This window comes from Pteropus medius, unplaced genomic scaffold (genome assembly GCF_902729225.1).
Source record: "Pteropus medius unplaced genomic scaffold, Ma_sr-lr_union100, whole genome shotgun sequence".
In the NCBI taxonomy this organism is placed as follows: domain Eukaryota; kingdom Metazoa; phylum Chordata; class Mammalia; order Chiroptera; family Pteropodidae; genus Pteropus; species Pteropus medius.
In genome coordinates, this window is record NW_024347852.1 from 1 (window position 1) to 14064 (window position 14064).

At 62.3% G+C, this 14064-nt stretch overlaps 1 protein-coding gene and 1 long non-coding RNA gene across 2 annotated transcripts; one reads left to right on the plus strand and one right to left on the minus strand.

Moving 5' to 3' along the window:
- Positions 1–328: 328 nt before the first annotated feature.
- ACP4 (acid phosphatase 4) lies at positions 329–4707 on the minus strand. The gene is made up of 11 exons (XM_039878702.1): positions 4470–4707; positions 4288–4392; positions 4129–4215; positions 3203–3442; positions 2806–3159; positions 2580–2675; positions 1783–1915; positions 1622–1704; positions 1061–1185; positions 722–900; positions 329–644 (listed from the first exon to the last, which is right to left on the minus strand). Exons 1-11 carry the CDS (start codon positions 4632–4634, stop codon positions 529–531), a joined length of 1683 nt encoding a protein of 560 aa, XP_039734636.1. The 5' UTR covers positions 4635–4707; the 3' UTR covers positions 329–528.
- Positions 4708–5408: 701 nt separating this feature from the next.
- Positions 5409–6889, plus strand: LOC120615578 (uncharacterized). Its single transcript, XR_005656309.1, has 3 exons — positions 5409–5463; positions 6615–6674; positions 6785–6889. It is a non-coding gene; the product is annotated as an uncharacterized LOC120615578 (long non-coding RNA).
- Positions 6890–14064: the final 7175 nt, after the last annotated feature.

Sequence of the window (14064 nt, forward strand, 5' to 3'; positions counted from 1 at the left end):
GCCTCCACAAGATGGGCCCGACCCCGCACCCTGGAGTGCAGAGAGGGTTGAAGTTGCTCCTCATCACTAGCACATTGAGTCTCAGCAGCGCATGGCCTGCAGACGGGCTCCCCAGGCAGGCGGTACCAGTGTGTGTCACGCACATGCTGTACGCCTAGGTGCACACACACTGCCAGTCGATGTGCCCGCAAATGCAGGTCTCCGCGTGCCTTTACCACGTGCTGCTCCGCGTGCAGACACGTGCATAACACCCCCAGTCACCCGCACACACCAACACACGATGCATGTGTGTCAGTGCAGAAATTCACACCAGTGTCTGCACAGGAAGCACATGGACACAGGCCATGTGCACGAGTACGCGTATGCACACTTAAGCATACCCTTGCACACAAACGCCTGGGGCTGCCAGACCGGGCACCCTCCCGCGTTCCCCACGCACGCAGTAAGTCACAGAAGCGGTCACGGCAGGTGAGCAAACATGTTGGGATCCGGGGTTGGCTGTGGAGGAGGGGAGCGTGGTTTCCTGGCTCACACGGGGTCCTCCCAGGCGCGCAGGCAGCTGGGTCTCCAGGCCAGCAGGCCCAGCCCCACACTGAGTGCGGCCAGCACGGCCACCACCCCGGCCAACAGGGGCACCACGGGGGCTGCTGGGAGAAGGGGGTGTGTTGAGTCTTGGGACTTTGGTCCCCCAATACTCCCACCCCAACACCAAGGGCCTCACCTGCCAGGGTGGGAGGTTCATGGGAGCCGTGGCAGGGGACCCCGTGAACCGGAGGCCGGGCCTGGGCGGTCAGCTGGTGGAAGCGGCCCAGTGGGCAGGGGCCTGGGCACCCGGGGAGGCTGAGGCTCAGGGGCCGGCCGGCAGAGTCATTGCGGTAGAAGAGGGAGATGGTGACATTCCTAGGCAGAGAGGAGGCGGTGGCGCCCAGCCCCTGCCAGCCCGCCAGCGCCGCCCCGGGCCAGTCTCCCCTGCAGGCCGGTGCCGGCTGTGCCTCTGCCTGCCACCCCGTCTCTCCTGACAGTTCCATCCAGCCTGTTCCCAGCGCCACCCCCTCCTCACCCTGCGTCTTCCTCTGGGTCCCCCAGGCGCTTCCGGAACTCGAAGCCGAGGCAGGCAGCGTAGGGTGGGGTGTGCCCGTCGTAGAGGCCCAGGGCCCCCTGGAGCGCCAGCAGAGTGCTGTCGTGCTGCGGGCGGACCCCGGGGCTGAGACGGGCCCCGTCCTCATGGCCTGTCTCCTGAACACTAGGCCTGGGCATCCAGCTGCCTCCCGATGTCCCCCAGACCCAGACATCGCCCCCCAGATCTGCTCACTCCCGAGGAGGCCTCATCATTACAAGTAATCACTTAAAGGGGGTCACATAGATGCGGAACGGGGTGGGAGGGACAGCTCAGTTAAACAGCCTGTCCTGAAAGAGCCACATGCCTCCTCGGATGACACACCCTCCCTCCTCGGGGGCCGGACCCTCTAGTGCCGTATGGTCCAAGGGCATGGCCGGGAGACATGGGTTACCCAGGGCAGTGGGCTGAGGTCCCAGTGAGACCCCCGGTTCTTCCTCACTCGAGCCGCCACCCCCTCAACCCTGTGCCCACACAGCACGTGCGGTCTCCCCAAAGACTCACAGCCGAGTACATGACCATCTTGAGGGGCAGCCCCAGGCGCTGGGCCCGGGAGAAGTTGGCAAGGATGGCGTCTAGCAGGATCCCTGGGGGGCGAAAAGGGGGTGCTGAGGATCCCCAAGGACGGCACCACAGCCTCCCTGTCCCCCAGCCCCACACCGCACCCCCCGTCAGCTGGGCCTTCTCTGCTGCCCGGGGCGGGCCCACGTGGGCCCCAATATCCAAAGCCGAGATCTGGGCTAGTGTCCGCAGGACATCCGGGGAGGCCCAGGACGGGAGGGGAAGGCCGTGAGCTCGCTGAGAGAGACAGGGAGAGAAGGCGAAGTCACGGGGACGCCCCAAGCTCTCCTCCCGCCTCCCAGTGTCCGTGCGGTCCCCATTGCCTGCGGTCCCCTCTGCACCCCTGATGGGAGCCCCTCACGGGCTGGGTCTGGCTGGAGGTTACCGAGTGGCCAGGAGCAAGTGCTAATTAACAGCAGCCGAGGCCGTCACCCCGCCTGCCCAGAAGCCCGTATCAGAAACCCCGGGGCCAGAGGCGTTTCAGAATCCAGACATTTCAGATTTGCGAGAGGGGGAACAGCTCCCGTGCCCCATATCCCTAGCGTCTGGGAGCCGGGGCTGGGGCAACCCCTCGATTACGCGCATGGCAAGTAAGGACATCCCCACGACGTCCGGAAGCCGAGGCTGTTTGCAGTGCGTATGGGATAAGGGAACCTGGCGGGGGAATCGCAAACGCGGGCCTCGCTGCGTGCCTGGCACTGCTCTAAGCACACATCGTGGATTAACCCACTTCAGTCTTCACAGCGGCCATGCGTGCTGTTGGCATGGGTGTCGCCGGCCCCGTTGTGCACATAGGGAAACTGAGGCACTGAGGGTTAAGTGACTTGCGCGAGGGAATGCTGGTCATGAGCAGCAAAGCTGGGGTGTGAACCGCTTGGCTAGGTCTTGGGGGGGGCCTCACCTGGCACATCAGTGTGTCCAGAACTTTCCACGCCCTGCGCAGCGGCTCCCCGACCAGCGACAGCCCCGTGAAGTTCTCCAGGTGAGTTAGGAAGTCCTGGATGCACGGGCAGGTGAGTCCGGTGGGCCTCCTCACCCCAGTCCCGGCTCTCCCGCCCCGCTGGCCCCGCCCCGCTGGCCCCGCCCCGCTGGCCCCGCCCCCTTCCCGGTCCCGCTGCCCCGCTCACCGTCCAGCCCTCCAGGGCTGTCTGGTACTCAGCAGCCTCCGTGGCCTCGCGCAGCAGCTCATGGTATCGGGGACAACTGCGCATGGGGAACCTCAGCAGCTGGAGGAAACTGAGGCTCAGAGGGGACCGCAGCGTCATGAGGGCGGGGGAGCCAGCGCTGTGGGGCCCTGTCTCTCCGAGATCTGGCTGCTCAGCGCGGGAGGGTGGCTCACGGGACCAGAGAGCCCGGCCCCCGGAGGACCTTGCTGCTCCCAGCCAGCTCAGGCTCCTAGGAGCCGCCCAGCCGGGCCCAGCGTCACCTCCCAGCCTCCGGCACCCTCCCCGGGGCCTCTGCCTCTCTCCACCCCTCACTCCCTGGCCCTGTTCAGCCCTCGACCTTGTCCTCAGCGACGGGCACCGTGTGCACTGGGATGGGCTTCCAGGCAGCCTCTGGGCGCCCCGGGGCGGCCTCGGGGAACAGCCCCGCCAGGTTGGCCTGAGCACTCTCCAGTGTGCGGTCGAAGTCAGTGCTGCGAACATACACCTGGGGTGGGGAGAGGGCAGACCAGGGCACCCCGGTTACGGGGGGACCCCGGTTACAGGGGACCCCAGTTATGAGGGCGCCACGGTTACAAGGGCGCCACAATAACGAGCGGGCCTGGGCCAGGGTCAGAGGCTAGCTGCAGTAGCAAACCAAAAGCCTTGGACTGCCTTTGGGGTCGAGGGTCAGGTGTCAGGAGTCAAAACTCAGGGCAGGTTTGAGTGTCTGGCCTTCCATGTTGGACGTTGGGATCAAGGGTCAGAGGGCACTGTCCGGAGCAGTCGGGTCAGAGGTCAGAAGTGGGTGGGCGTGTAGGATGAAGGGGTCAGTTGAGTCAATGAAAGTCAGAAAGGAAGATCAGAATGGCTGGAAGGTCAAGCTTAGGAGGGCGGTACAAGGACATGGGGTCAGAGTTCAGTACACGTCAATCAGGGATCGGAGGTCGGAAGTCAGGAGGCGTGATCCTGACGGGGGTGTCAGAAGACAGGAGGTAGGAAAGGAAGGTCGGATTCAATAAAGGGTAGAGATCAAAGGCTGGAGGTCAGGAAAGCAAGTTGACTCAATAAAGGTCAAAGAAAAAAATCAAGTTTTAGAGTTAGAGTTCAGAGATCGAGATGTGACTCAGGGTGAGATCTGGTCAGAGGTCAGTGTGGGTTAGTAGATGACTCGGGCTCAGAAATCAGACATGGTGTGCAGATCAGGTTGGTAGGGGTCAAAGGCCAGAGGTGGAGGCCCAGGGAGGGTATTGGAGTCAGTGCAGGTCAGAGGTTGGAGGTCAGGAGTCTGGGTCAAGGTGGCAGTACCTCCTCCCGCCGGTACTTGGGGCTCAGAAAGTCCTCGTAGCGACTCCTCAGGAAGCGGCCCAGCTCCAGCTGCTGGAGTACCCCCTCCTGGGGACAGAGCGGGCTCAGCAGACCCCTCCCGCCCTGCCCCACCCCTCACACCCAGCCCCAGCTTCTCACCGAGGTCAACTGGCCCAGGCCACGTGGCCACAGGGTGGAGATGGCCTCCTTGTGCGGGTCTGTGGGGTAGGAGGCCAGCGGGGCCCTGTCTCCGTGGCGGAATACCTGGGGCGGGGGCACTGGGTCAGGGCTGGCCTGGGGGGAGTGAGGGGCCGGGCTGGGCCGGGATGGGGGCGCCTCACCACAGCCACAAACACCAGGGGTCCTTCCAGCAGGGCCTGGGGCAGGAACAGCAGCAGGAGTGGGAGAGGTCCGGCGGTGTGGCCCCAAAACCCTGGCCCGGCCATGGCCGCGCAGCCAGACGCTGAGCTCAGCCCGCCGTCTGTGCCAGAGCCCCACCTGCTCATTACCCCCCAGCACCCCTTTAGGGCAGGCCCCAACCCGCCTCCCCAGGGCCAGCTCCCCCAGGGCCTCCGCCAGCCTCGGATTCATCCATGGGCTAACCCCGGGAGGGGGCGATACAGTTATCACCACCCTGTCGTGCAGGCGGGGAAACCGAGGCACAGAAAGCTTAGATAACTTGACTGAGGGAACCCAGCTAGTGGAATCTGACCCCGAGTGCCCTTCACTTGGGCACAGAGGCAGAGAGAGAGACCCCCACCCTGCCCGGCCTTCTAGACTCTCATTCTCCGTTCTCTCCCCCGCCCCCACCCCCGGCCGGGCTTCCTCTTCTCACCCCTTAAATGTTGGGGTTCTCTGAGGCTTGCTTGGGCTTCTTGGTGATTTCGCCTTCTCTATTGCTACCTCCACAGCTGGCCAAAGCCAGCACAGACAGGTGGCTGAACTCCGAGACCCTGGAGCTGGCCAGGCTGAGTTCAAAGCCTGACCTCAGCATCTACGAGCTGTGTGACTTCGGGCAAGTTGCCGCACCTCTCTGTGCCTTGGTCTCCTCGTCCGTAAAATGGGAATGAGCACGACGTGCTCCTCAGAGAGCTGCCTTGAGGATTGAACCGGCTCTGATACACTCCTCACTTAGAACAGGGTTCTGGGGGCAAACTGCTAAACAGTGTGAGTTGTTTATTGCCGAGAGACAAATGACCCTAAAATTAGTGGCTTAAGACAATAGCCATTTATTCTCTCTCACAGTTCTTATGGGCCAGGAACCTGGGAGCGGCTTAGCTGGTGGTTCCGGCTCGGGGTGTCTCATGAGGCTGCAGTCAGCCGGAGCAGGAGAAGGTGAGAATCATTGAGGTATCTTGGAGGCTACTCCTTGGTAAAGTTCTTTAAATAAATAAAGATGCCTCTTCGGCCCTCTTTCTGTGACCTCCTAAAATCCATATGTTGAAATCCTAACCCACCCCTCCTTCCCCCTCCCCGGAGGCCATGGTGTCGGGAGCTGGGGCCTCTGGGAGGGGATTCCTGAATGCGAGGAGGGCTGCCTCGTCCCCTCCCCCACGTGAGGACACTGGGAGAAGATGGCCATCTGGGTAGTGGGCTCCCACCAGACACCGACTCGGCCACAGCCTTGATCGGGGACTTCCAGCCTCCAGAACTGTGAGAAATCAATGTCTGCTGTCTGTGAACCCAGGCTGAACGGAGCTATGACACTCCGCAGCTCCAGACCCTTCACGTGATCACGGCCACAAAGTCCCCTTAGCCACGTGAGGGGCCGTGTTCACGGGTTCCGGGGATGAGGATGTGGGCCCCGCGATGGGTCCCTCTCCTGCCCCTCGCTGCCCTGGAGTCACATCTTAGTTTGCTGGCCCTGCCACAGGAAATGACCACACACGGGGTAGCTTAGACAGCAGAAGCTGACTCTCTCATGGATCTGGAGGCCAGAAATGCAAACTCGAGGCGTCAGCAGGGGCTTCCTTCTGAGGGAGCGTGTGATCCAGGCCCCTCCCCTAGCTCCCTGTGTGGCCACGAGCTTTGGTGTCCCTCGACCTGTAGATACATGACCCTGACCCTCCCCTACTCACAGCCCTCCCGTGGCTCCTCCACAGAGGGACAAATGCCTCATTGTGGCATTGGGGGTCTGGACCCTTCACAAATGTCCGGATCCTGAGTTCAGATAGTGCACGGGACGTTCTGCACCCAATTGTCCTGTCTCCCAGGCCTCTGCCCCAATGTGTCCTATACCCAGAATGCCCTTGTCCATCACTATGGCCGCCATTGTGGTCTCCCAGACGACGCCTCTCAGGTTCCAGCGGCCGTCGGCCCCTCTCTGTCTCAGAGGCTCAGGAAAGGGAGAGGGAGGCCAAGAGGCTGTGCCATCGAGGGCCCCATGGCTATGAACTTTCAAGAAGTGAGGAGGGGTCCGGTGGGGACGGGAGGCTTGGAGCAAGGGGGAGGAGGGGTGGGTCCTGACCTCTGACCTCTCCCCCCAGAACGTGACACTGGCCATGGCCGTGTTCACCATCCTCGCCTCCATCTACTTCTTCAACAAGGTAAGCGGGACAGACGGCGGAGGTGGCAGGCGGATCTCTGGTCCCCGTTTGGTCATCTTGGCCTCTCTTTCTCCCCGTGTCTGTGATCTCTGTCTCTCCTCCTCTCGTAGGCACAGAAATGAGGACGCACAGGACAGCCTCCTCCAGGAGCTCTGCCTCTGCCCCAGCCATGACTCTGGCGTCTGAGACCAAATAAATGTGATCACATCGGCAAATCCTGCTCCGTTCCACTGCCCCGGCCGCATGCGGCTTCTGCCAGCTGTGTCTGAGGGTCAGGCCTCTGTGTCTGAGGGGCGGGGGGGCGGGGGTGTGGCGCTGGAGGCCTGAACTCCCCCATCTGAGAGAGGATGGGCTGGGGGCCTGGACTCCCCGGGTCCGAGGGAGGAGGGGCTGGGGATTCTTGACCCTCAGGTTGGAGGCGAGGGGCCCAGAATCTGAACCAGGTTTGAGGAATGGGTAGGGGTCCATCGGAGTATTTAGAGGGTGAAGGGTACCCCGTTTCTGGGTGCAGAAGCATGAAAGCTGACTCACCGGTGCCAACATAGACTGCCACGGACACCGGACGCGTTCCCTCTCTCTGAGCCCTGGTTTTCGGTCAGACAAAGGTGAAAATCTTTGTCCGGTGAGCCCCAGGAGGCCGCAGCAAGGACGGCCTGAGGTCAAAGGCGAGAGCAGAATTCGCAAGCTGGAAGGGGTCTATAGCCATCATCTTTCTCATGATGTTATATCAACGCATCTTCTCCTTTGCCCTATTCGGCCGTTGGTGCCTGCTGTCAGTGTCCCTTGCTATGGAAGTGTCCGTACCCCAGACAGGGTCTGTTAGTGCCTCCTCCCCGCTCCCTGCCTCTCCCTCCCCACCCCCTGCAGCTGGAACACCCTGGGTGACACCCCAGCCTTTGGCTGAGCATCTGACAACTGTCTCTTCCAAAAAAGAAGCAATTTCAAGATCTGACAAGGCAGCATCTGAATAGGGTGAACGAACATCTAGCGTTTCCCAGGAGAGGCCGAGCACATTCCAGTTGTACAGAGTCTCGCTACCATTTCGGCTCTGGGGCTGCAAACGCTTGAGGCCAGCGGTCACCGGTCACCGCGCCCTCGCGAATCCCCGAGCGTCCCGCTGGTCGCAATGCTCCGAATGACCACACGGGGGAGGCGTCGGACTATTTCTGCGGCCAGTCGGCAGTCGGGCTCCGGGAGCAAAGTGGGTCCCGCAAAGCCGCGGCCCCGAGACCGCGGGAGGGAGGGAGGGAGAGAGGGAGGGAGGAGGTCCCCGCAGCTTCTCCCCGCCCTGCAACCTGGCGTCGGAGGCTGTGCGCCCTGGTCCCCTCCAGTCGTTCCCTCTTTTTTTAAAAAAATTTCACCCACCTCCTATGTCTCCTCCAGTCTTAAACACATATAACGCAGGGATGACTAAAAAAAAATAATAATTAAAAAAAAAAAAAAGCCATGCCCAGGACCTTCGCAGGTGCGGTGCCTTCTGCCCGGAGCGCCCTTTCCCACCTGTTCCGTGTCAGCCCTTCCAGAAGGCTTCCTGGGGCTCTCTCCCCTCCCATTCTGGGCAGCTGTAACTGGGAGCTTAGGCGGGGGTGCGGGGCACCCAGAATAAGATCCGACGCCTGCTGCGTGGGGCCTGTCCGTGTCCGTAAAACGATTTACTGACAAAGAAGTTGGTGTCTGCGGGAGCCTGGCTTTGCAGCCACTTAGTGCTGGGTTTCTAAGTCTCCTGGGAGCGCTTGGGGTTGTATTTTCACAGCCACAGGCTCTTGGAGGTGGATGTGGCTCAGCCCAGCGTCCCGCGGGGTTTCTCTGGGGACCTTTTGAAACTCCCAGAGCCCAGCTCCAGCCCGGCCCCCTTAAACCACAAAGCCTGAGGACGAGGCCTGGACATCGATTGCATTTTAAAACCTCCCCGAGAGATTCTAATGTGCAGACGGGGTCAAGTGGCATCACGGTAATTCGTTTAATTCATTTTCCAAGGACAGAAAGAGATAGATGTTCCCCCGCCCCCACCCCCACCCCACCCGGAGCTCAGGGCAGTTCTGGGTAGCTCCACAGACACTCAGGAGATGCACAGCACCGAGCAAAGATTAACCTTTACTTTGCAAACAGTTGGGAGCTTGAACTTGAAAGACGGCAGACGACAGGGATCCCAAGGCAGAGCTGTTAGAAGGCGTGTATGTCTCTTCAGGGCAGAGGGTGGTGGTTTATTTGGTTTTCGCGTGCGCGTATTTCAAATGCAGCAGCAAGAAGAGACAAATGATGACCAAGGGCCTGACAACCCAGATCTGGTGGCTCAGTGCCGTCCTGTGTGACCCACCGCCCCACCCAGGGGACCAAGGCGCCCGGTGTGCATGGGACTCTCCTGGTTTCCGCTCTGAACATCCCAGGTGCCCGGAACCCCTCGGCCACAGGATTGCGTGGTCAGTCACCCCAGTCCCAAGTTCCTGTCCCGTGTCATCAGACGCAGGCCCGCGTCTCTCGGTCTGTGTGTCTGTCTCCCTGTCCGTCTGCCCGCCTCTCCCCACGCATCCCCTTCTCCTTCAGTCTGTCCCCCATTCTATTTCCATCCCTCCCTCGAGCTCCCCGCGTTCCTGTCTCTCACCGGGTCTCTGTCTCCGTGTCTTTTTCTGTCTCGTCTCCCACTCGGTCCCTCCCGGGAGCCTGACCCGTCTCTCGCCTCTGCGCCCTGTCCCGTCCCATCTGCATCGTGCTCATCTCCCCCTCTGAGTGTCTGTCTCTCCCTCTGCTCCGTCTTCTTTCTCTGCGGGTCCCTGTTCCCCTCTCTCCGAGCCTCTGTCCCCTCTCCACACCCTTTTCTCTGTGGCCTCCCATTCCGCTCACTGCCTCTCGCTGTGTGTCAGAGTGTTCCATTCTCCAGAGGGGGAAGAGATTGGCGAGCCTCCCCTGCTTCCCTTCCCCTCCCCCGCGCTGTCACCAAAGCCCTAGAAATTTCCCTTCAGGTCCTGGAAGGAAGGCAGGGCCTCCAGCCCCAGCGCCCAGCCCCACCTGTCTCCTCCTCAGACACCCCCCACCTTCCCGGGCAGGGCCAGAGGGCCCAGCACAGCCGCTGCCTAAAGGCTTGGTCCCCGTACAGAGGGTTGAGGCAGCCGCTGGACCCCACCAGCGCAAGTCCCAGGGGCCTGAGCAGCACCCAAACCTCCTCCATGTCCCGCCCGGCCTCCCACATCCCCATCAGCTTCGACAGAAGCAGCAGGTGGAAGGAGAGCCAGCAGAGACACACCACGGCCCCAAGGCCCAGGGCACCCTCAGCAGCGGGGGCCACCCCGTCAGCCTTGCCAGCTGCTGCTGGGCCTCCAAGAGGCTGTGACAGGCGCTCAGCACCCCCAGAGGCACCCCGAAGCCAAACAGCAGCTGACTCTTGGTGCCGGCTCGGAGGAGCGGTGGGGCAGCCCCCGGGCAGGCGTCCAGCCGCCAGGCGCGGCCTGGTTCTCCGGGGCCCACAGGGCCAGTGTGCCCAGGACCAGCACGAGGAGCCCAAACCCAGAAGACCGCCCTGCGGGCACTGTGGTGGCCCTGCGCCCAGGCTGGCCAGAGCGGCGAAGCGAGGCGCAGCGGTCGGCGGCCCTACGGGTCAGCAGGCGGCCACCGGCGTAGGTCAGGAAGGCGAGGCCAGGGTCCAGGTGGCAGAAGATTCCAGCCAGGGCCCAGTCGGAGCGTGTCCAGGTGAGGGTCAGTGGCAGGAGGTCAGTGAAGGCGACGTCAGTTGCAGCCTGGTGGCCAAACCAGATGTCCAGCCGGCAGAGGGGGAGGCAGCAGGAGCCCTGCAGCTCGGATCAGCAGGCCGCAGCAGGCCAGGTGGCCCTGGACTAGCAAAGCAGAGGGGCTGCGCCTGAAGGGCCCAGGGCTGTAGGGGAGGGTGGCCGCAGGGTCTCCGAAGGCTCCTCCATGGGCTGGACGGGCTCATGGGGACCCGCAGGCATCCATGTCAGCACGTTCCATGCCCGTACCCCTAAACTTCCCCGGCCCCCCAGAGACGGCATCACCGTCCTCCCAGACCGGGGACACCGACCCACCCTTGCCCTGCCTGTAGGCCTCCCGCAGCTTCCCAAGGCCCCCCGACAGAGTCTCAGCCCTTCAGTCTGCGGTGGAGCCCCGGGGTCTGGCCCCACCTCTCCTGCAGCCCCCTCTCCTGTCTCGTGTGGGACCCGCCCACCCCCAGAGCCAGCCCTGTGTCGGGCCTCAGGCCCCTCCCTCCGGCTGTCCCTTGTTCCCTCAAGAACCCCATATCCATCAAGGTCTGCAGGACCCTTGCTGTGCCAAGCCCCACGAGGTGGCTGCTCCTAACAGTTCCCCCTTTCAGGTGGGGAAACTGAGGCTCAGGAGAGACTCACTCGCTTGAGACCAGCGCAGACAGAGACCCAGCCCGTGTGACCTCAGAGGCCTGGATGTGAACTCGCGGGTTCCACGCTCAGGACCTGCTCTGTCCGTGGGCCTCAGTTTACCCACTCTGTTCCCTCCTCGTCCTGAGCCCACCGGCAGGTGGCGGGGTCAGGTGTCTTCCAGGCTGTGTCCGAGCAGGAGCTGGTGGCGGGTTTCCCCTTGAGGACTCAGGATGGGGGGCGGGAGGGGCAGCGCGGCTCCCAGGTGGACAGGGGAAGTGGGAGCCAGAGGCGGCGGGACAGTAGAGGCCCCTGGGCAGCGTCTGAGCATGGGCCTCAGTTTCCCGCCTGCAGACTGAAGGACTGGCTCGCTCTCTTGGGCGCTGTCCCCCCAGCACCCCAGGTCTGCGCCCCTCGCTTGCGTCCTCGCCCATTGCGGTCCCGCCCACGTCGCCGGCCTCACCGCTTACCTCTTCCCTCCCTGAGGCTCGGGGGTGGGGGGTCCCCAGAACCAGCACCACGCATGCGCACTCCCGCCTGCCGCGGCCTCCGGCTCATCCTGGGGCGCTTCGCTTTATCCTCGCCCTTCCGCCGGCAAACTCCTACGCACGCCCCAAAACCCCGACCCAGTGCCCACTTCCCCAGAAAGCCCTTCTCTGGCTACCGCTCGGCCCGGCAGGCTGGAGCAGCTGTCACCTTCCCTGTACGTAGGACATCTGGCAAGGTGTCCAGGCCACACCAAGGGGCAGGAACTAAGTACCGACTCCGAGCAGGGCCCTGGGCTATGACCTTCACGTTTCGATTCGTTCTTCCGAAGGCGCTGGGAGGACGATGCTGTTTCCGTCCTCGTTGCATCAAGAGGGGAAACTGAGGCACGGAGCTGGGTTAAGTCACTGGGCCGTCTGGTAAGTGGAACGGCTGGGAAAGGAATCCGAGTTGACAGACCCCAGGATCCGAAGTCTTAAGCATCGTATTATCTTGCCCAGACAAATTCCTGCTGAAGGAACGAACAACCGAACGAATGAATGAACGAACGAATGAACGAATCATCCTCGAACGACCAACCCACAGGAGGCCCGAGGATCTGTTTGCGCGGGAAGCTGATGGTCTGGAGTCGGACCGGGAAGAAAAAGGGGGCGAAAAGCCAGCAATGCGACAGATCGCGGAGCCTCAGCTCGTTTTTTCAGAAAAAGGGCCGGCCGGGGCTGCGGGCGCAGGGCAGGCTGAGCGAGCTCCGCACGGAGCATCCAAGAATGACCCACTCCTGGCCTCCTGGCCCCCTGGCCGCCGCGGCCTCCCGGGAGGACCCCAGCCCTCGCGCGGCCCTGAGTAGGGACCCCATGCCCATTGCGATGGGCAGCGTAATGGCCCCAAAGCTGTCCACGCCCTAAGTCCTGGAACCTGGGAGTTTGTCACATTACGGGGGGTCGACTGAAAAATAATATCGACTAAACGTTTCGTCGCCAAAAGGATTTATTTGGGAAAAAGAAAGGGTTGCAACCCAGCTCACGCAGACATGGCAGGCCAGTGGCCGGTGTGCCAGGACGGTGGGGTATTTATAAAATTACTAAAACAGGAAGTTAGAACCGTAAAGCTTTATTATAAACACACAGGTCTTCCCTAAGGGTCCTCCCGCGTGGGGTCCTCCCACGTAGGGTCCTTGCGATTACAGAGTCCGAGGCCTTCCATAAACCCTCCGGTTAACCCTCCCGACTGATGATGTTTGCTTAAAGTTCCAGGTCATGTTTGTAAATGGCAAGGGGGAATTAAGGGCGCAGGTGGAATGAGGGGTGCTAAGCCGAAGGCCCTGGCTCCTCCAGGTGGGCCCAGGGTAGTCACCGGGGTCCTCTTAAGTGGAAGAGGGCGTCACTACGACGACGCTACCCCACTGGCTGGGAGACGGAGGGAAGGATGGCCGAAAGCGGGGTGGGGTTGGTGTCCGGGCAGGAGGAAGCGGTGGGGCCAGGGGCGGAAGTTGGCACCGCGCTCTGCCAGGCCTCGTGGGTGGCTCCTGTGGGCATCAGACTGCCCGAGATCCGGAGGGGGGCGAGGCATGAGAGGAGGGGAGGGGGTCCTGGATTAAAGGCCACTCTCTGCCGGCCTCTCCCTCCCTTCGCTCCTTCCGGTCCTGCCTCTCCTCCCTCCCAACCTCTTCTCCATCTCCACGGCCTGGCCTGGCTCCTGCCCCGGACTCCTGTTCTCCTTGCGAACCCCGACCTCAGCCTTCTCTGGTCCTGTCCACACCCTTGCATGGGATCCCAGAGGATCTTTCTACACCCTGCGTTGACCCCGCCCCTCTCCTACTCACACACTTACCATGGCCCTCCAGTACTTGAGAAGTCCCAGGCCCTCAGTCTGGTCTTCCTTTGTAGCTCAGCAAAGCCCCAAACTCCGCCTCCCACCATGCCCCCCCTTGAGCTCTGGGTCCCACACGCCTGGTGCCTGCTCTGGTTGCTTACTGTCTGTGTCCATGTCGGCAGCCACCTGAGATCGGAGTCCTGGTCAGAGCCCTCTGGGGTCACCCGCCACAGGAGGAGGACACGGAGGCCTCCATTTTCAAAAGCCTGAATCATTAACACTTTATAAACCGGGGTCTCGGTCACCAGGAGACCAGCGGGGTGAGACATTCCCCACGAGTCACGTCCCAGGAGCGGGGGACGCAGAAGCCAATGAAACAGATGAGGGTGTCAGGCCGTCACGCTGCCCAGCCTTCGTATTAAGGAAGAGAACCAGGGCACCCACGGCACACAGGTAAGTCGTGGTCCTGTGATGGGAAGTGGCCGGGACGCCCCACCCTGCCTGGGACCTGGGCCTCAGGCAGGGAAGTCCGCCCCAGCGGAGCTGCTGGGGAGCAGGAAGCACTCGGAGCTCAGCCACCAGGAGTAGGATCTCTGACTTTGGAGGCTGGGAGGGAAGGTGTCAGGTGTCAGGGGCTGAGGAGTCTCATGACAGCTATTTTCCGACTTTGATGACAGTCTGTCTGTCTCCCACGGCTGGGAACATCTCAAACCCAGCCAGACTGGGGCCCCGCCTCCCCTCTCTCCTTGCTG